The 20757-nt window shown below is 44.7% G+C and overlaps 1 protein-coding gene across 2 annotated transcripts in view; it reads right to left on the bottom strand.

Annotated features, from left to right (window-relative positions):
• Window positions 1-20757, bottom strand: part of ANO6 (anoctamin 6) — a 230809-nt gene that overhangs the window by 101191 nt on the left and 108861 nt on the right. For both annotated transcript variants that reach the window (XM_029058181.2, XM_029058182.2), the window contains exons 5-11: window positions 19482-19772; window positions 19174-19287; window positions 16384-16499; window positions 15565-15699; window positions 10876-10981; window positions 6298-6358; window positions 121-263 (exon numbers count right to left, since the gene is read on the bottom strand). In XM_029058181.2, the coding sequence (XP_028914014.1) occupies window positions 121-263; window positions 6298-6358; window positions 10876-10981; window positions 15565-15699; window positions 16384-16499; window positions 19174-19287; window positions 19482-19772 (966 nt within the window). The remainder of the gene's footprint in view (window positions 1-120; window positions 264-6297; window positions 6359-10875; window positions 10982-15564; window positions 15700-16383; window positions 16500-19173; window positions 19288-19481; window positions 19773-20757) is intronic.

Below are 20757 nucleotides of genomic sequence, written 5' to 3'. Positions count from 1 at the left end.
ACCTTGGAAACAGAGGCAACAATTTCTTTGGTTAAAGTTCCACAAGTAGAAAGACAACCAAACATGTGATTCTAAGTTTATGACAATTCTAAATTCCACACATTATAATATTCTATATACCTGGGTGATCTCATTCGTTACTACATGAACGCACTGGGCTTCATATTCTGGTCGGATTGGTTCTTCCTGCTCTAACTCAACAGTGTCCCAGTCATACTCCAATTTAGCTTGTCGCCGCTTCCAAAACTCCAGAAACAAAGTGACTAGCAAAAAAAAACCAAACAACAAATATGGTTAAGCAGTGATACTGATGTCTGAGGACGCTTATATGGGTAGCGTTACCTTCCTAAATTGTGTTTTCTGGGTGGGAAATATTTGTTATTCAGTGGATTGTGTTCATTGTTAACAAAATTTGAATTTTTAAGACGCTTATTAAATTAAATAATGGGTAGTAGAAAGGTTACCGGTGTGCCTTTTGGGCACATGAGTGGAGGTGAAATAATTTTAGGAGGGCTTTGAATATAAAGTCCTTTGTGATTTTGGTGGGAAGGAGTGGGGAAGGTGCCGGGAGGAGGTGTTCAGGGACTCTTTCCACTAGGCCACGCTTTGAAAATCTTCCTTCCTAAATACTCTAACTTTCCCATTACAGTTGATTCTTCCATCACTGTGGAAGGAATGTGTCTATTAATTGCTATATTGTACTCTCCCAAGCGCTAACTGCAGTGCTTTACACAGAGTAAGCGCTCAATAAATACAACTGAATGAATGAATAAATGAATACCATCTTCTCTATCAACCTGCACGTAATCTCGGCATTATCCTTGACTCCTCCCTCCCCTTTAACTCTTACTCTGTCGCTAAATCCTGTCAGTTCCTTATCCACAAGATCTCCAGACGTCACCCCTCCGTCTCCATCAAACTGCCACCAAGCTAGTCCAAGCACTTGTCATATTCCAATTCGATCACCACATAAACTTCTATGCTCACCTCCCTGCCTCTAGCTTCTCTTTTCTCTACTCCATGCTTCACTCTGAGACCTGGATCATTTTTCTAAAACATCATTCTGTCCATGTCACCCCACTTCTTAAAAACTACTAATTGTTGCCCATTCATCTTTGCATCAAGTAGCAACTCCTGATCACTGGCTTTCCGATTTGCTTGTAGCCACCCAGTGCTTAGAACAGTGCCTGGCACATAGTAAATGCTTAATAAATGCTTTAAACATTATTTAAGGCACTCATCCAGGGCTCTCACAGCTACTTACCCTTGCTCCTTTTTCCACAGCATCCATACTCATATGAGTCATTACTCTCACATAAACCTAGACACTCTCCCCCACTTCAAAGCCTTATTGAAAGCACATCTCCAGAAGGTTTTCCCTAAACACCCACTTTTCTCTTCTCTCACTCCCTTCTGCATTGCCCTGACTTGCTTCCTCTGTTCTTCCCCGCCCGCCCAGCCTCACAGCACTTATGTACATATCTGTATTTTTTAAAATATATTAATGTCCATTTCCCTGTCTCTAGACTGTAAGCTCATTGTGGGTAGGGAATGTATCTGTTCATTGCTCTATTGTACCCTCCCAAGCGCTTAGTAAAGTGCTCTGCACACAGTAAGCACTCAATAAATATGATTAAATGAATGAATGAAAGCTACCTCTTGCTCACACCTCATTTCTACCCCAAACTCCCTCCCATTTCACATCTACTCAACTACTGCTTGCCCCATCTTCAAGGCCCTTCTCAAATCATATCTCCCCCAGGAGGCCCTCCCTGATTCATCTCTCATCTCCCCACCTTATTTCTCCCACAACTGTCACTCAGCACTTCCTCGACAGCTAAGCACTTGGGTATTCATCTCCCTGCAGCACTTGTGAACATACATTTATACTCTATTGCTTTGTCCTCAATTTATTCATTCATTCAATAGTATTTATTGAGCGCTTACTATGTGCAGAGCACTGTACTAAGTGCTTGGGATGAACAAGTCGGCAACAGATAGAGACAGTCCCTGCCGTTTGACGGGCTTACAGTCTAATCGGGGGAGATGGACAGACAAGAACAATGGCAATAAATAGAGTCAAGGGGAAGAACATCTCGTAAAAACAATGGCAACTAAATAGAATCAAGGCGATGTACAATTCATTAACAAAATAAATAGGGTAATGAAAATATATACAGTTGAGCGGACGAGTACGGTGCTGTGGGGATGGGAAGGGAGAGGTGGAGGAGCAGAGGGAAAAGGGGAAAAAGAGGGTTTAGCTGCGGAGAGGTAAAGGGGGGGTGGCAGAGGGAGTAGTGGGAGAAGAGGAGCTCAGTTTGGGAACGCCTCTTGGAGGAGGTGAGTTTTAAGTAGGGTTTTGAAGAGGGAAAGAGAATCAGTTTGGCGGAGGTGAGGAGGGAGGGCGTTCCAGGACCGCGGGAGGACGTGACCCAGGGGTCGACGGCGGGATAGGCGAGACCGAGGGACGGTGAGGAGGTGGGCGGCAGAGGAGCGGAGCGTGCGGGGTGGGTGGTAGAAAGAGAGAAGGGAGGAGAGGTAGGAAGGGGCAAGGTGATGGAGAGCCTCGAAGCCTAGAGTGAGGAGTTTTTGTTTGGAGCGGAGGTTGATAGGCAACCACTGGAGTTGTTTAAGAAGGGGAGTGACATGCCCAGATCGTTTCTGCAGGAAGATGAGCCGGGCAGCGGAGTGAAGAATAGACCGGAGCGGGGCGAGAGAGGAGGAAGGGAGGTCAGAGAGAAGGCTGACACAGTAGTCTAGCCGGGATATAATGAGAGCCCGTAACAGTAAGGTAGCCTTTTGGGTGGAGAGGAAAGGGCGGATCTTGGCGATATTGTAGAGGTGAAACCAGCAGGTCTTGGTAACGGATAGGATGTGTGGGGTGAACGAGAGAGACGAGTCAAGGATGACACCGAGATCGCGGGCCCGAGAGACGGGAAGGATGGTCGTGCCATCAATGGTGATAGAGAAGTCTGAGAGAGGACCGGGTTTGGGAGGGAAGATGAGGAGCTCAGTCTCGCTCATGTTGAGTTTTAGGTGGCGGGCCGACATCCAGGTGGAGACGTCCTGGAGGCAGGAGGAGATGCGAGCCTGAAGGGAGGGGGAGAGGACAGGGGCGGAGATGTAGATCTGCGTGTCATCTGCGTAGAGATGGTAGTCAAAGCCGTGAGAGCGAATGAGTTCACCGAGGGAGTGAGTGTAAATGGAGAACAGAAGAGGGTCAAGAACTGACCCTTGAGGAACTCCAACAGTTAAAGGATGGGAGGGGCAGGAGGCTCCAGCGAAGGAGACCGAGAATGACCGGCCAGAGAGGTAAGACGAGAACCGGGAGAGGACAGAGTCCGTGAAGCCAAGGTGAGATAAGGTATGGAGGAGGAGGGGATGGTCGACAGTGTCAAAGGCAGCAGAGAGGTCAAGGAGGATCAGAATGGAGTAGGAGCCATTGGATTTGGCAAGAAGGAGGTCATGGGTGACCTTAGAGAGAGCAGTCTCGGTAGAGTGGAGGGGACGGAAGCCAGATTGGAGGGGGTCTAGGAGAGAATGGGAGTTAAGGAATTCTAAGCATCGATTGTAGACGACTCGTTCTAGGATTTTGTAGCTAGACTGTGAACTTGGGGGCAGGAATCATGTCTACTAACTATACTTCCCAACCACTTAGTACAGTGCTCTCCATAGATAAATAATTATAAGTAGTATTACTAATAATTATAATTATTAATTATTTAGCTCAATAATTATAATTGATTGAGACTTTTTCTTCTCTAGAATGTCCTTACTGCCTCATACTAGCGAATACATGGCTAAACTGAAGGAGGAAAGGAAAATAATGACCCTACCCGGCAGCATAATAAATGGCTCCATAGTTTTATCAGAAACTCCGCAATCCACAGTAGAGGGAATAAGCAAGCATTCTGCCCATCGCGAGTCCTCTGTAGCAATAGCTGTGGAATGTTAATGCTTCAATCCCATCTTGCTGCTCTGAACTTGTTCCAAGAAGGCAGAGACACTGTTGTGTAGTGCCCAGATCAACACCGAGCCCACATTTGGAAGTCTCCCAATGCAGTTTAACTGTGATGGATTTTATTACTAAACAATCTCTGTGGCCCTTTTAAATTTCTGACATTTGATAATGATAATAATAATAATAATACTAGTTAAGCACTGTACTTACACTGGGGCTAGATACACGATAATCAGGTTGGACACAGTCCCTGTTCCACTTGGGGCTCACAGTCTAAGTAAGAAGGGAAGAGGATTTAATCCCCATGATACAGATGAGGAAACTGAGGTATGGAGAAGCAGCATGGCCTATTGGAAAGGGCAAGGGTCTGGGAGTCAGAGGTCATGCGTTCTAATCCCGGCTCAGCCTCATCTGCTATGTGACCTTGGGCAAGTCACCTAACTTCCCTGTGCCTCAGTTACCTCCTCTGTAAAATGGGGATCAAAATTGCAAGCCCCATGAGGGACATGGACTATGTCCAACCTGATTACTTGTATCGACCCCAGCGCTTAGAACAGTGCTTGGCACATATTTATTTTTCATTTATTTTATCACATTTACTGAGTGCTTACTGTGTGCCAAGCACTGTACTAAGCGCTTGGGAGAGTACAATATAACATCAAACACATTCCCTGCCCAGAATGAGCTCACAGTCTAGAGGGGGAGACAGATATTAATATAAACAAATATATATAAATAAATACATGTAAAGCATTTAACAAATACCATTATTATTGTTATTATTAAGTGACTTACCCAAGGTCACACAGCAGGAAAGTGGCACAGCCAGGATTAGAACCCAGGGCCTCTGATTCCCAGGTCCATGCTCTTTCCACTAGGCAATGCTGCTTCTATAAGACTTTCTATAATGAGCTCACTTTCACATGTACTTTTTAACACTCCCAAATGACTTCCCATGTGTATGTACTTCTAGTTCAATCAAATGAGTTTAAATAGAGTGCTTTCTGATGAAAACATGCTGGAAGCAGCATGGCCTAGTGGATAAAAAGCACAGGCCTGGGAGCCAGAGGACCTAGGTTCTAATCCCAGCTCCTCCCCTTACCTGCTGTGCGATGTCGGGCAAGTCACTTAACTTTGTGCCTCAGTTTCCCCAACTGCAAAATCTGTTTTCCCTCCTACTTAGACTGTGAGCCCCATGTGAAGCAGCCTGGTTTAGTGGGAAGAGCCTGGGCTTGGGAGTCAGAGGGCGTGGGTTCTAATCCCAGTTCTGCCACTTGTCTGCTGTGTGACCTTGGGCAGGTCACTTAACTTCTCTGTGCCTCAGTTACCTCATCTGCAAAAATGGGGATTAAAAAACATGAGCCCCACGTGGGACAATCTGATTATCCTGTATCTACCCCCGCGCTTAGAACAGTGCTCTGCACACAGTAAGTGCTTAACAAATATCATAATTATTATTATTATTATTATGTGGGACAGGGACTGTATCCGGCCTGATTAACCTATATCTACCCAGGTGTTAGAACAGGGCTTAACACACATTAAGTGCTTAATAAATACCATTTTAAAAAAAAGAAAAATGCAAGATCACCTGAAACTTAGAGTGAAGGGAAAGTAACTGAGGACTGATTTAACCACCAAATTCATTCAATCGTTTTTATTGAGCACTTACTGTGTGCACAGCACTGTACTAAGTGCTTATCCCACTTGTTACTCAAGTGTAACCTTAGTGGGAGAAAGATACGTGAATGACATTCCTGCTATAGAGTCCTACTGTACAATCTAGGCTGTTGTGGGTAAGGAATGTGTCTGTTACATTGTTAATAATAATGTTGCTATTTGTTAAGCACTTACTATGTGCAGAGCACTGTTCTAAGCGCTGGGGTAGATACAGGGTAATTAGATTGTCCCATGTGGAGCTCACATTTTTTAATTCCCATTTTTTACAGATGAGGTAACTGAGGCACAGAGAAGTTAAGTGACTTGCCCACAGTCACACAGCTGACAAGTGGCAGAGCCGGAATTCAAACCCATGACCTCTGACTCCCAAGCCCAGGCTCTTTCCACTGAGCCATGCTGTTTCTCATTGTTCTCTCCCAAGCGCTTAGTACAGTGCTCGCTATATAGTAAGTGCTCAATAAATAAGATTAATTTATTCCTTCTTCATTACGCCACTGCTTTTTGGGAAGCAAAGACCCCAAAGTAGATCACTCTGACATCTTACATGCTGACACATTTACGAGTTTTGGCTACTTCTCTGGGATCTTGGACTTTTCCCATGTTGAGATAAAATCTCAGTTCAAAACAAGCATGAAGAAAGCTCAGAAACAACTTACCCCACATTCCCATAAAAACTGCAAAGACGAGCGTTCCAAAGCTGTCAAAGATACAGAGTTTCTGCAAAATAAAATGTGTGCCGTGTCAATGTTGGCCATTTATTTGTGTTCACAAGGAAAAGGATGGATAAACTACTGGGCATTTTAATTGTTTTTGAATATTGCATAACTTCCAAAGCATTTTCTATATCTGTGATGTTCTCACAGGCAGGGTTATAATTGTTAAAAAAACCCCAGCACTAACTACCTTCATCCTCCTCTCCTGTCTTTTATGTGCTCCCAAAACATGTTTCCCTGCTCTTAGGGTAAAAGATAATGGATTTATTTATATTGTGTATTAAGCACTAACTATACACCAGGCAGTGTTTTAATCAGGTTAGGAAGGTTCTGTTTCACTCAAGGCTCACACTAATCAATCAGTCAATCTTAGCTTTTGAGAGCTTACTGTGTGCCGAGCACCAAACTAAGCCCTCGGGAGAGTATACTGTAACAGATTTGGTAGATATGTTCCCTGTCCACAAGGAGTTTACAAACCTGGTATCTTATCCTCATTTTACAGATGAGGATACTGAGACCCAAAGATGTCATGTTACTTTACCCAAGGTCACAGAGCAGACAAGGAGCAGAGCTATTATTGGAACTCAGGTTTTCTGACATCCAGGCTCACGCTCCTTCCACTAGGCCATGGATTTAAAGGGAATGTAATAGAGCTCCATTTACACTGTAAGGTCTTTGTGGACAAGGGAATGCGTATATTAACTTGGTTATACTGTACTCTCCCAAGTGCTTAGTAGAGAACACCACACACAGTAAACACTCAAATATGACTGACTGATTGATCTATATGAAATCCCACCAAACGTAATGATGAATCTTAATGAATGAATGAACCATAATGTATCATCATGACGAATGAACGAATGAATCATAATGATGGTTTGACTTTCTGGACAGTCTCAGAGGCTTTTGCCCTAATCTGATCCTGCTCGTTCTTAGTGTTTTATCAGGAGTTTCAAGGAGCTTAAAATATTTTGTTAATATGAGTTTCTGAATTTTTGTAATGCTTCTGTGAGGGATGTGGCAAGAAATGGAGCTGTTCTGGGGTTCAAATCTGAGGTTGCTGATGGTGAGATTTTATCTACAAGTGTGTGTCTCACACACACAGGATCTTTTGCAGGTTGTGTCCATGAAAATATCTCATATACTTTTCTGTCCCCCCACCAGAAGGGCTTAATATGCTATTGATGCCTGTCCACTTGTCTTTATTTTGTTTTGTTGTCTGTCTCCCCCTTTCTAGACTGTGAGCCCGTTGGATAGGGAATGTCTTTGCTGCTGAATTGTACTTTCCAAGCGCTTAATACAGTGCTCTGCACACACAGTAAGCGCTCAATGAATACGACTGAATAAATGAATTTAAATGGGGAAAGGGCTGTCCTACTGATGGTATTTGTTAAGCATTTACTATGTGCCAAGCACTGGGGTAGATGCATACTAATCAGATTGGACTCAGTCCCTGTCCCACAAGGGGCTCATAGTGTTAATCCCCATTTTACAGATGAGGGAACTGAGGCCCAGAGAAATTCAGCAACTTGCCCAAGGTCACAGAGGAGACAAGGGGTGAGCCCAGATTAATAATAATAATAATAATAATAATAATGTTGGTATTTGTTAAGCGCTTACTATGTGCCGAGCATTGTTCTAAGTGCTGGGGTAGATACAGGGTAATCAGGCTGTCCCATGTGAGGCTCACAATCTTAATCCCCATTTTACAGATGAGGGAACTGAGGCACCGAGAAGTGACTTGCCCAAAGTCACACAGCTGACAGGTGGCGGAGCCGGGATTAGAACCCATGACCTCTGACTCCCTAGCACATGCTCTTTCCACTGAGCCACATTAACCCAGATATCCTTTTGACTCCCAGGCCCGTACTCTATCCACTAGGTCATGCTGCAGGACATGCCCTTCACTTGTTTTTGTAATAGTGTTTATGATTTGTGCTCAGCTAACAGGGCTCTCTGAGCCCGAATGGACAGACTCAGTGGTCTGGGAAGAGAAAATCTGAGGCCTCAACCTCAGCAGACAACACAATGCCCTCTTATCTCCAGAAAGCACCTAAAGTGTATAAGGAAATTATTCAAGGTGATTATGACAGGCTGTTTCTACATACGTGCTTAGGAAGAACTCTTATAGAGCATTACCCACTGCTCAGTCTCTGGGAACTCCTTTATCTTCAAATACAATGTCTTCCACTAAAGAATTAGTCCCAGCTGTCAACCTAGGAATTGTATACCCCCATCCCACGGATAATACAGAGAAGCAGCGTGGCTCAGTGGAAAGAGCCCGGGCTTGGGAGTCAGAGGTCATGGGTTCTAATCCCAACTCCACCACTTATCAGCTGTGTGACTTTGGGCAAGTCACTTCACGTCACTGTGCCTCAGTTCCCTCATCTGTAAAATGGGGATTAAGACTGTGAGCCCCATGTGGGACCACCTGATTACCTTGTATCCTCCCCAGCGCTTAGAACAGTGCTTGGCACATAGCGCTTAACAAATGCTATCATTATTATTTTCAATTAGAGTATGACCCCTTCATTGGGCAGGGATTGTCTCTATCTGTTGCCAAATTGTACATTCCAAGTGCTTAGTACAGTGATCTGCGCATAATAAGCGCTCAATAAATACTATTGCATAATACTACCACTAATAATAATAGTAATGGTGATAAAGACATTTGTTAAATGTTAAATGTTAAGTGTGCCAAGCATTGTACTAAATGCTGGAGTAAATACAAGTTAATCAGGACAGACATAGTCCCTGACCCACATGGGACTCACAGACTAAGTAGGAGGGATAATAGATATTGAATCCCCATTTTACAGGTAAGGAAACTGAGGCACTTTGAAGTTAAGCGACTTGCCCAAGGTTACACAGCAAGCAAAGGGCTGAGCTGGGATTAGAACTGAAGTCCTCCAATTCCTAGGACGATACTCTTTCCAATAGATTGTGAGCTCTCTGTGGGCACGGACTGTCACTCTTTATTGTTGCATTGTACTTTCCCAAGCACTTAGTACGGTGCTGTGCTCATAGTAAGCACTTAATCAATACAATTGAAAGAATGAATGAATAGGCCGTGCTCCCTCCCATTGGAAAAGAGGCTTCCACCTGCCCTACTTACCCTAGCTGACATCCAGCTCCCTGCCAGAGGCTCTAAGGGTGGGAGAGGAAGATAACTATGAAGGCTGGGATGAATAGTGAGGAAGGGAGGCCCCCATGGCATCACCTCCCACCCAGTTGCTTCAGCTACCATCTTGGAGGCTGAGTTTCTTCCTTTCCTCGCTGTTGGTCCTGGCCCCAGACTCTGCTCGAGTCCCAGAATGTGTGGAAAGTGAGCTCTGAGGAAAGGATGAGTGCTTCCCAGCCTGCCAATAGAGGACAGAGTTCAGCTAGTCTCTCTCCCTGATGGTGCATTCCAAGAACTTCCCTGGATCTCCAATTCTATCCGTGGTGAAGGGTTAGCTGTATCTATTACAGTGGCTTTTCTCCTAGATTCATTTAATGACTGGGGAGGGGAAGGAGGAGAGGGTAGAGATGGGGGGCCAGGAGGGGAGAGGGCAAGAGGGGGAAGGGAGGAAGGAGAAAGGGAGCTGGGGGGTGTTGGGTAAAGGAGAGAGGGAGGAAGGGGGAGGGAGGGAAAAAGCAAGGAGGGAGGAGGGAGGGAAGAGAGGGAAGGAGGGAAAGAGGGAGGAAAGGAAGGGGGGAGGGAAGGAGGAAGGGAAGCAGGGAGGGAAGGGCAGGAGAGGGAGAATGCTAAACTAGGGCCAGTTCATCTGCAGAGAGGAAAGACTCAGAGTCCAGAAGGAGCAGCCATGGTGCTCTAGAGTGAAGTGGAAGCTGTGGGCCATGTTAGCAGGGAGATAATGAGAACTCTGGGAACCCTTGATGGATGGATCCAGCAGTGGGTGAAGCCAGAGAAGATGAGAATCATCCTCTTCCAGCCAAGAGAAGGTGGCTACTTAAACTTTCTGGCTGTACTTTGGATAGGCAGTAGTGCCCACTCAACCAAGTCCCACGAGTGACACTAGAATGGGTTTGCTATAGGATTTAATTCTTTCTTCGCTTACACGTGACAATCTCACTGTACTTCAAAATGCTCAACCGGAAAATAGGAGGACCACACCTCTTTCTTCTGGGCCTCAAAAGGATGTTGTGAGATTAAACTGAATAATAGATATTTGAGTTCCTTAAAAACCCCCTGCAATTTTAACGTTCCATTGGAATTATTAGAAATCAAAATTCACATGAAGAGCAGGGAACTGTGAGTCAGAACACCTGGGTTTTGGTCCCAACTCTGATCCTCATCTGTTATGTTATGACGGCAATCACTTAACCTTTTTGGGCCTCAGTTTCCTCCTCCAAAAAGCAAGGACAATAATACCTACCTCTCCCTACCCAACATGGATTTTGTTGATGGTAAAATGAGATAATTGATGTGCTTTGGAAAAAGAAGAGCTATACAAAAAAGGCATTATTATTGTTTTCATAATCCTATATAAAGGGTACAAACACAAAAGGAAATACCTTTGAGGATTCACAGGTAATGTTGAGATTCCAAAATGGACAAATTTGATCACACTGAGGACACATTAGGATACTGCCTCCGATATTGGGATCACAAACCTCTTGACTTAAAGAAAAGAACAGTGGCAGTGAGCCTGCTTATTACATGTAGATAATAGATAAAATAACATCATGAATTTAGGAATATACTGGTCAAATGGCATAGTTCACAGACAGTGTTGCCCCACCCCCTTCAACACATCAAAAATTGGATTGTACGGGATGGCACCAATTCTCAAATTGCTGGCTTGGCAGTTTCAGAAAGTGAACTACATTGGAACAGAACATATGAATTTCATAACACTGCAGATTTTCATACTGGCTACTTTTGCCCACAGCACAACTCAAGGTCCACTTGGAAGAAACTTTGGGAGTTTTGCCTTTTTTAAATAATTTTTGAATGTCACAAGTGGAAACTCTGACTGGCCTGGGAATCAGAAGGATCTGTTTCTAATCCTGGCTCTGCCACATGTCTGCTGTGGGACCCTGGGCAAATCACTTAATTTCTCTGTCCCTCAGTTACCTCATCTGTAAAAAGGGATTAAGACTGTGAGCCTCATGTGGAACAGGGACTGTATCCAACCTGATCTGCTTGTATCCACCCCAGTGCTTAGAATAATGCCTGGCACATAGTAAGCACTTAACATATACCATGATTCATTCATCCAACTGTATTTATTGAGTGCTTACTGTGTGCAGACCACTGTACTAAGTGCTTGTAATGATTATTAAATGGAAGTACTCTTGTTTGCAACCCAACAAAATGGAACTACTTCTCTTTGATGCTACTGATGACTGTTTGCTTGTTTTAATGTCTGCCTCTCCGCTTCTGGACTGTGAGCCTATTATGGGTAAGGATGGTCTCTATTTGTTGCTGAATTGTACTTCCCAATCATTTACTACAGTGTTCTGCACACAGTGAGTGCACAATAAATATGATTGACTGAATGAATGGATGTTGCAAATGATTTATGAAACATCTGGAATCCATTTGGTTGGAATCATACAGGTAGTTTTTTTTTTTAATTTTATGAGCTTGTGCCTTCATCCATGGCTCCTAAATGGTTCAAAAGCCTGCCTGACTGACAGCTGCACCTTGGAGATACTGCTATTCTTGCTTTTATTTCCTAGGGATCTGCAATTCAAATTTCTGGTCTCTGCAGGAGCCTTCATGAGGCATCAACTGGAGTAATCCTAAAACAAGTCCTGTTGTTTCTCACCAAGTGAAAGAGCAGAAACCTCAGCCTGTCTTAATAGCTCCCAGGCTAGTGGCCAGAAGCAAGGCTTTCTCCCAAACCAACCCCAGTCTACCCACACTCCAGAGCTTACCCTGAGGCATTCTTGGGTAGGTAGGGGAATATGAGGACTGGGCTGGAGGGGAAGAGTGCAAAACCTTGAAATGTGACCAGAAGAATTTAACAATAATAATAATAACAAAAATAATAATGGCATTTGTAAAGTGCTTACTATGTGCCAGGCACTGTACTAAGCATTGGGGTGGATTCAACTAAATCAGGTTGGACACAATCTCTGTGACCCATGGTCCTCACAGTCTCAATCCCCATTCTACAGATAAGGTAACTGAGACCCAGAGAAGTGAAGTAACTTGCCCAAGGTCACACAGCAAACAAGTGGTGGAGCTGGGTTTAGAACCCATAACCTTCTGACTGCCAGGTCTGGACTCTATCAGCTAGGCCACGATATTCCTGGACTACAAGCAGAAGGCGATTTGCCATTCATTACCTTTGGCATCTTTTACTTTGGTCTGCATGGCGTGATGCCTGCCAGCAACTGTAGGGATTAAAACCTAGGTTTTCCCCAATTAATTCAGGTCTGAAAATGATTTTTCCCTTGAAAAAATTGTTTACAAAAATAGCCCTACCCTTTACAGAACAGGACAATGATGACAATATTTTAAAATTGTTGCTTTAGCTGAGCACAGTACACAGCCCAGTGGTGCAAGGAAAACCAATTTTTTGACTATACTCTTTGCACTTTTGAAAGAAAATGAACTCTGAAAGCTATTTTCAATGTAGCTAAGAATCACGGGTAGTTTATATTACATTAAATAAAGCACACTGTTAAATAGACTGCTAAGTAAAACTTGGGAAGTTGGGCTCTCCAAGGAGTCTGGCTTTGGAAGTCAAATTGAAATGCACAGAAAGTGAACAGTTGGGTCAGCAGGCTTGTGTCAGAGGGATATACTGGCTTCAGCTGCTGGCTACAGCTCTGGAAATTTCTTTTGCTTTTGCAAGCATTAGCCAGGTAAACCATTTTTTAAAAATTCATTTATCTGCCCCATTGTGCCTGGCTTTGCCTTATTTTCAACTCGTATCATTGCCCGCTTTGTCCTCTTGGCTTTAAAAAATCTCACACTTTTCTTCCACCATCTTCAAGTCCCTCTCCACAGAAAAATCTGAGTTCTAAATCTGCCCTCCCCCCCGACCATGCCAAAACTGTCCTGCCCTCCCTGCCCCATCCATATCATGCCAATGCCAGCCCAGCTTTCACTGCCCCAATCCCCCCCAAAACCACATGGTACCAAAGACAAGGACACTGAGGCAGGGGAAAGGATGGCTAGTGCCCCCGAGGGAGATCAGGACCATGAGAGCTGGGGTGACACTTGGCATGGCGGGAATGTGGGGGTGTGGGGGGGAAGATGTGGAGCAAGTTAATGATGGAGGACTGGTGTGGAATGGGGGATTGTTGTAGGGGAACTGGAATGAGAGGGGGTACTGGCATGGAATGGGGTGGGGGATCAGCATGGGGTGGGTAACTGGAATGGAATGGGAGACCAGTGTGGGGTGGGGGAATGGAGCAGGTGGGGGACCAGCTCCATTCCCCCACCCCACACTGGTGGGGAGACTGGAGCAGGGTGGGAGACTGAAATGGGGAGGGGGGTTGGAGTGAAGTGGAGGATAAGAGCAGGGTGGGGGACTGGAGTGGGTGAGGGGATCAAAAACAGGTGGAGGATGGTGCAGGGTGGGGGACCCGTATGTTCAAGGCATGTCACCCCTCTCCTCAAAAATCCCCAGTGGTTGCCCACCCACCTCTGTATCAAACAAAAACTCCTCATTATTGACTTTAAAGCTCTCCATCATCTTGCCCCCTCCTACCTCACCTGGCTTCTCTCTTTCTACAAGCCAGCCCACACATTTCGCTTCTCTGGTGCTAACCTTCTCATTGTGCCTCCATCTCACCTGTCTCGAGGTAAACCCATGTCCTATCTCTGGCCTGGAACACCCTCCCTCCTCAAATCCACCAATCACTCTCCCTGCCTTCAAAAGCCCCACTTTTGCTCACATCCCACCCCTTTCCATGTCACCCAGACTCATTCCCTTTGCTCTTCCCCCCTCTCCCCGCCCCACAGCACTTCTGTATATATCTGTAATTTTATTTATTTATATTGATGCCTGTTTACTTGTACTGATGTCTGTCTCCTCCCTTCCCCCTACCCTCCGCCACACTCTGAGCTCTTAGTGGGCAGGGATCATCTCTTTTATTGCTGTATTGTACTTTCCCAAGCACTTAATACAGTACTCTGCACTCAATAAATACAATTGAATGAATAAATGCATGGGATGGGGGACCGGAGAGAGATGGGGGAACCAGAATGGGGTAGGAGATAGGAGTGCGATGAGGGACTGGTGCGGGATATGGTACCTACATGGGACTGTGGGGGGAATGGAGCAAAATGGGGTAACTGGAGTGCAGTGTGAGACTGGTGCGGGGTTGGGAGACCAGCATGGGCAGGGGCCCAGCATGGGCTGAGGGACACATGTGGAACTGGTGAAGAGTAGAGGATGGGTGCGGGATGAGGAACAAGCATGAACAAGGGGACCAGCGCCGGGGGACTTGTGTGGACTGTGGTGAGAGAGGAGAACGGAAGGGGTTTCCTCAAAGCATCATCCAGAGGAGTACGTGTTTAAAGGAGAATGATTCAAGTGGGGATCTTGGGGTGGAGAAGTCAGGGAGGGTAGAGGAGAAGAAATGGTTTGCCTGGGTGAGGACTGGAAGGGATGAGAAGATTTCCAGGGCCATAGTCAGCCAAAGGAACCAGGAGTTATGTGCCCCTCAAGACCAAAGGAAGGCCTGCAGCTGATAATCACACTCCCAGCCAACTTCATGTGACCAATAGAGGTCGGGAACTGGGCGGAGAGGCAGGGGCTTAGAGGACTGCAAAGGGGCAGCAGTTGAAATGCTCCCTCTCACCCCCATCAGTTTTATACCTTGGAAAATGATGATTACAAAAAACCAATAGGTCCAACCTTGGGTTTCTGAATTTCTGTACGTGAGACTTGGATGAAGTTTTTTGGACCAAAGGAAAATCCTCCCCCAGCTGCCTACCACACACACACGCACACACACAAAATATTACCCTATGATATTAAAGCACTGCCTGGTTTCACAAAGGCATTAATTGTGGCAGAGCCTGGGTTGAGTAATTTGAGGACTTTTAATTTTTCATAGTTACTGCAGAGGGAACAAAAGGAGTATTCTATCAGAAAAGATAATTCCTCTGAGAAGTTTTATTTTATGAAGATTCTGAAGCTCTGGAAAATCTCAACTCCGCAGTGTCCAGTAAAGTATTCTGCTGAACTGTATTGAACTCTATCTAATTTATACCCTCCCGAATTGAACATTGCGTACCTCCAAGTGCAGTTATCCTGTGTTAAATAACCATAGAGAAAGCAGGCCAGACCCACTATTGCTGCCACGAGTAGCATCTGAGTGTAAAATCCAAGCCAAGCAAAATAGATTCCAATTTTCTCTCCGTAGTATTTCCTGTAGAAAAGAAATCATACTTCCTAGTAAGACAGCAAAAATCCAATAATCCAATAATTTCAACCCATGTACATTTATTCTAATAATGATGATATTTGATAAGCGCTTACTATGTGTCAAGCACTGTTTTAAGCGCTGGGGTAGATAAAAGATAATCAGGTAAACCACGGTGCTTCTCTTAAGTCTTTAATTCTCCTGTTGAGAGTCCTGGACCATTGCTACAGAGAAGCAGCATGGCACAGTGGACAGAGCATGGGCCTGGGAGTCAGAGGTCATGGGTTCTAATCCCAGCTCTGCCACTTGTCTGCTCTGTGAGCTTGGGCAAGTCACTTCCTTTCTCTGGGCCTCAGTTACCTCATCTGTAAAATGGGGATTAAGACTATGAGGCCCATATGGGACACAGATTGTGTCTAACCCGATTTGCTTGTATCCACCCCAGCGTTTAGTACAGTGCCTTAACAAATACCACAGTTATTGTTAATATTATTATGGGTCTCAGTGGGAATTCACTAATTTCTAGGACTCGACACTAGACAACACCACAGCATCCTTTCATTTATACCAAATCCCATGGACAGATGCATGTACTGGTGTTGAGATCTTTACCTTGCCAAACAGGAGGCAGTGTGTAAAAATGTTTCCACTTCCTCTGGGCCTTAAAACATCTCATGATTACACACTAACCTGATGAGATCCAAAGGTTGTTCTTTGTAAATACTCCATGGATGAGCCCATTCTCGATACAGAAGGTATCGTTCACTGGGGCAGTTGGGATCTTCAGACCGATGATTGAACCTACACTGCAAGGCAGAAAGAAAATGGAAAATAAGCTGGCCAGAGTTTCTGCTATTTTGTTGGCTGGATGATCAGACTGAGACCCCAGCCAGACCACCCCCAACTCTACCTCTCCAGCTCCACCTTCTCCTCTAACTTAAAATTCTGCACTTTCCCTTGCATTCCAAGAATTTCCACCTGGATGTCTAGCTAGCACCTCAAACTCAAAATGTCTAAAACTGAGCTACTCATCTTCTTCTCCTTCTATATTTCCCATATCTGTCATTGGCCCCACCATCCTCCCTGCCCCAGAAGCCTACAACCTCTGGGTCATTCTTGACATTTCACTCTCTTTGAACTCTCACATTCAAGCTACTGCTGAATCGTTGAGGTAATTCCTACCCAATATCGTCCTCATCTGCCTATTCATCACCACCCAGACTGCTACCCACTTGGTCCAAGCCCCTGTTATGATTTGACCAGATGGTGTATCAACCTCCTGGCTTATCTCCTGCTTCTCTCAAGTCATCTCTGTGAGCCCACTGTGGGCAGGGATTGGCTCTATTTATTGCTGAATTGTACTTTCCAAGCACTTAGTACAGTGCTCTTCACACAGTAAGCACTTGTTAATATGACTGAATTAATTACATGCTGCTGCTGCATGGATTGTCTTCTTGAAGTCACATTACACATCCTCCCTCTCCTCCAATAACTTCTTATTTCCCTCTGCATAAGTTAATCAATGGCATGAATTGAGGGCTTACTGTGTGTATGGCACATGTACTAAGCACTTGAGTATAATGAAGTAGAGTTGCCAGACATAAACCCTGCCCACAAGAAGTTTCCAGTATAATGGGGGAGACACATGAAAATAAAGAAGGGTTAGGGTGAGTGGCAGAATGAAAGGATACTGATATAAGGGCTGTGAGCTGGAGGTGAGGTATCGAGGTACTTAAGGGACACAGACCCAAGGGCATAGATAAGACAGAAGGGAGGGTGACTAGTGTGGGAAAATGGGTGGTTAGCCAGGGAAGACCTCTTGAAGAAGACAGAATTTAATAGGGCTTTGATGATGGGGAGAGTGGCCATCTTGGCTATGAAAGGGGATGGAGTTTGAGGTCAGAGAGAGAAAATGGGCAAGGGGTCGGTGGGGAGACAGGCAAGAGGGGAAGACAAGCAAGATCTAAATACAATTGAGTAGATCACTAGATTGAGTAGAGTAGATTGAGTGGAGTGACACATACAGGCTAGGTTGTAGTAGAAAAGTGAGTTAAAAGAGGAGGGGAGAGCTGATAAGAGTGCCTTAAAGAACTGGTAGGGAGACTCTTTTTAAGGCAGAGCTGGGTGGGCAACAATCAGAGGTTTTTGAGGAGTGGGGAGATGTGCACAGGGCTGTTTCCAGAAAAACGACCTGGGCAACAGAGTGAAGTATGGCCCGAGTGGGGAGAGATTGGAGGCAGGGAGGTCAGTGAAGAGGCTGATGCAGTATTCAAGGCAGGATATGACAGATACTCGTACCAGAATGGTTATCGTTTGGATGGAGTGGAAGGGATCGATTTTTAGAAATGTTGTGAAGGTAGAACTCAAGGGACAGAGATAGTGTTTGATTCCACACTATATACTTTTTCCCAGTGCTTTGTACAGTGTTTTCCACAGGGTACATAATAAGTACTATTACTACTATTAGAACTGACAGGATTTGGTGACAGACTCAGGTTGAAAGAGAGAGATGAGTTCAGAATAATTTCAAGGTTAAAAACTTGTGAGACAGGAGGATGGTGGTAAGGTCTACAGAGTTAGGGGTCAGTAGTAGGACAAGGCTTGGGTACAAAGATGAGGAAAACTCTTTTGAGAAGCAGCATGGCTCAGTGGAAAGAGCCCGGGCATGGGAGTCACAGATCATAGGTTCATATCCTGCCTCTGCAAATTATCACCTGTGTGATTTTGGGCAAGTCACTTAACTTCTCTGTGCCTTAGTTACCTCATCTGTAAAAAAAAAAGGGGATTAAGACTGAGAGCCTCTCGTGGGACAACCTGATTACCCTGTATCTACCCCAGCGCTTAGAACAGTGCTCTGCAAATAGTAAGCACTTAACAAATACCAACATTATTATTATTATTATGTTCAGCACGTGGTATCAGGTAGACATCCAAACAGTGATGTCCTGAGGGCAGGAGAAAATGTGAGACTGCAAAGGAGTGTGAAATCATTGTGGGCAAGGACTGTCTCTCTTTATTGCTGTACTGTCCTTCCCCAAGTGCTTAGTACAGTGCTCTGCACACCGTAAGCACTCAATAAATACTACTGAATGAATGAGAGAGATCAGGGCTGAGAATGAGAGAGATCAGGGTTGGAGATGTAGAATTGGGAATCAACTGCATAGAAATGGTAGTTGAAGCTGTGGGATCTAATGAGTTCTCCAAGGAGTGGGCGGGGATGGAGAATAGAAGAGGACTCAGAACTGAGTCATGAGGGACTTCCATAGTTAGAGGGTGGGAGGCAGAAGAGGAGTCCACGATACTCTGAGACCCATGTGGGACAGGTATTCTGTCCAACCCATGTTTCTTGAATCTACCCCAATGTTTAGTACACTGCTTGACACATAAGTGCTTAACAAATGCCACAGTTATTATTATTATTATGATTCCATGAAGGTTTTCCGACATGGGAAATATGAATCTTATAAGCATCTAACTTACATCATGGAGAGGAAAAGCCGCTCTGTAGATCCCAGAATTCACAAGTCTGTCAATCCCAAATTTTTTAACATTGTCCTTTACTGCATATTTGACCCGTGAGAGGATGAAATGAACCTAAAAAGAAATTTCAGTGACCAAAGGAATTCATCATCTAGTACTAAATCATTTGAATATACAGTTTAGAATGTGATAGTTTATGTAACTTCACGGCCTCAATTTCCTTTTGTGACTGCTGCGGATGAAAAAAAAAAGCCACCTCATCTCAGATATGAAAACAAGAAGGTTCAGTTGCTCTCCATCAGACTTACGATGCGGCTTCTGGTGGCCGGATTGAAGAAGGCCTCTTGGTCCTGAATATAGAAGTCAGACAGACGATCCTTTTCAAATGGAGCAGTGAAGAACTCTTGCTCTGGCTTAATGATGCTTTCATCCACCCTGAAGAATTTTCTAAACCAGCTGAGGCTGCTCTGGAAAGTGGACATCTGCACTATCAGATCATTGGGTTTGAGAGGCAGCTTGATGTGCATCACCTCTGCGTAGGTGCACAACACATCCCAGGGGGCGTGCACTTTCACAAACACAAGTTTGTCATCCAAGACCTTCATCCAAAGAACAAGAAAATCGACCAAGAAACCATTAGACCAATGAAAGCACGGGACTGGGAATCAGAAGGATCTGGGTTCTAATCCCACTCCACCACCTGTCTGCTGTGTGACCTTAGGCAAAGCACTTCACTTCTCTGAGCCCCAGTCTCCTCATCTGTAAAATGGGGATTGAAACTGGGAGTGCTATGTGGGACAGGGACTGAGTCCAACCTGACTATCTTGTATCTACCCCACTGTTTAGTACAGTGCCTAGCGCATAGTACGTGCTTAACAAATACCTCAATTATGATTATTATTACATTCCTCCTAATGGTTATGTATAAACCACTTTACATCTCTAATCTTCTCCTCTAGTAGCCCATTATGAGCGTTTTTTTTTCTGAATGGTATTTGTTAAGCACTTACCATGAGCCAGACACTGTACTAAACGCTGGAGTACAAGATACAAGATATGTACAAGATACTACAGGATAACCAGATTGAACAGTCCATTTCCCACATGGGCTCATGGTCTTAATCCCCATTTTCCGGAAGAGGTAACAGGCACAGAGAAGTGAAGCGATTTGCCCAAGGTCACAGCAGACAAGTGGGAGAATGGGGATTAGAACATAGGTCCTCTAATTCCTAGGCCCGTGCTTTTCCCATTAGTTCATCTATTAGTTCCTATAAACTCCCGAGCTTACTAACTTTTCTTGTACAACTTCTTTTGATCCTTTACAACTTTTTACGGTACTGTACTGGACCCCATGTGACTACCATCTATTGTATGAAAAATTGTTTCCTTTAACTTGTTTGGAGCCGGCTACCACTGGACTTCAAAGGGTGTCCCCTGTTCCATTGTGGGATCCTGCGAATAACAATTTTGAGTTCACCCTATCCATACCCCTTTCAATTTTGTAAATTTTAATCACGCCCACACTCAGCTTTCATGTTTCCAGATGGCAGACACTTAATCTTTTCAGCCTTTTCACAGATGGAA

This window comes from Ornithorhynchus anatinus, chromosome 2, assembly GCF_004115215.2.
Source record: "Ornithorhynchus anatinus isolate Pmale09 chromosome 2, mOrnAna1.pri.v4, whole genome shotgun sequence".
In the NCBI taxonomy this organism is placed as follows: Eukaryota; Metazoa; Chordata; class Mammalia; order Monotremata; family Ornithorhynchidae; genus Ornithorhynchus; species Ornithorhynchus anatinus.
Note: the sequence above shows the minus strand (reverse complement) of the source record. Positions and strands in the feature narration are given on the sequence as shown.